Source organism: Penaeus monodon, chromosome 33 (assembly GCF_015228065.2).
Source record: "Penaeus monodon isolate SGIC_2016 chromosome 33, NSTDA_Pmon_1, whole genome shotgun sequence".
NCBI classification, from domain to species: Eukaryota; Metazoa; Arthropoda; class Malacostraca; order Decapoda; family Penaeidae; genus Penaeus; species Penaeus monodon.
The window spans coordinates 31,970,457-31,970,805 of record NC_051418.1 but is presented as its reverse complement, the minus strand read 5'-3'; the positions used below and the strand labels follow the sequence as shown (position 1 = coordinate 31,970,805).

The following is a 349-nucleotide window of genomic DNA, read 5'->3' as shown; positions in this document are numbered from 1 at the left end:
AATTCTTATCCATGAATACACAAAGTGTAAAAAACAGTTACTACATAAAGACACAGAAACAGAACCTATCTACTAACCTTTTAGCCAGTGTTAGAGCCTGTAGCATATTGACCACCATAACGACATCACTGACAGTTGGTGTGAATGCAAGCAGAGTGGTGATTGCGTCTCCCAAAAGACCCCCAGCCACCAAGCCTCCAGCCAACCTCTCTGTAGACTGTGCTGTGAGGTTCCTTAGCAGTTCCAATCTCTCTGCAAGATCCAGTCTCTCCCACAGCTGGACAAGGCCCTCAGTTGTACTGGGTGGATTGTTTACATCCTGTTGACAAATCAAGCACTAAATGAATGC

General features: G+C 45.0%; 1 protein-coding gene across 1 annotated transcript in view; it reads right to left on the bottom strand.

Annotated features, from left to right (window-relative positions):
• The window catches only part of LOC119593922 (coiled-coil domain-containing protein 103-like), a gene marked incomplete at its 3' end in the record, with an annotated part of 9,343 nt that overhangs the window by 636 nt on the left and 8,358 nt on the right, over positions 1–349 (bottom strand). The window contains 1 exon segment of the mRNA XM_037942938.1: positions 78–319. Coding sequence (XP_037798866.1) covers positions 78–319 — 242 coding nt within the window.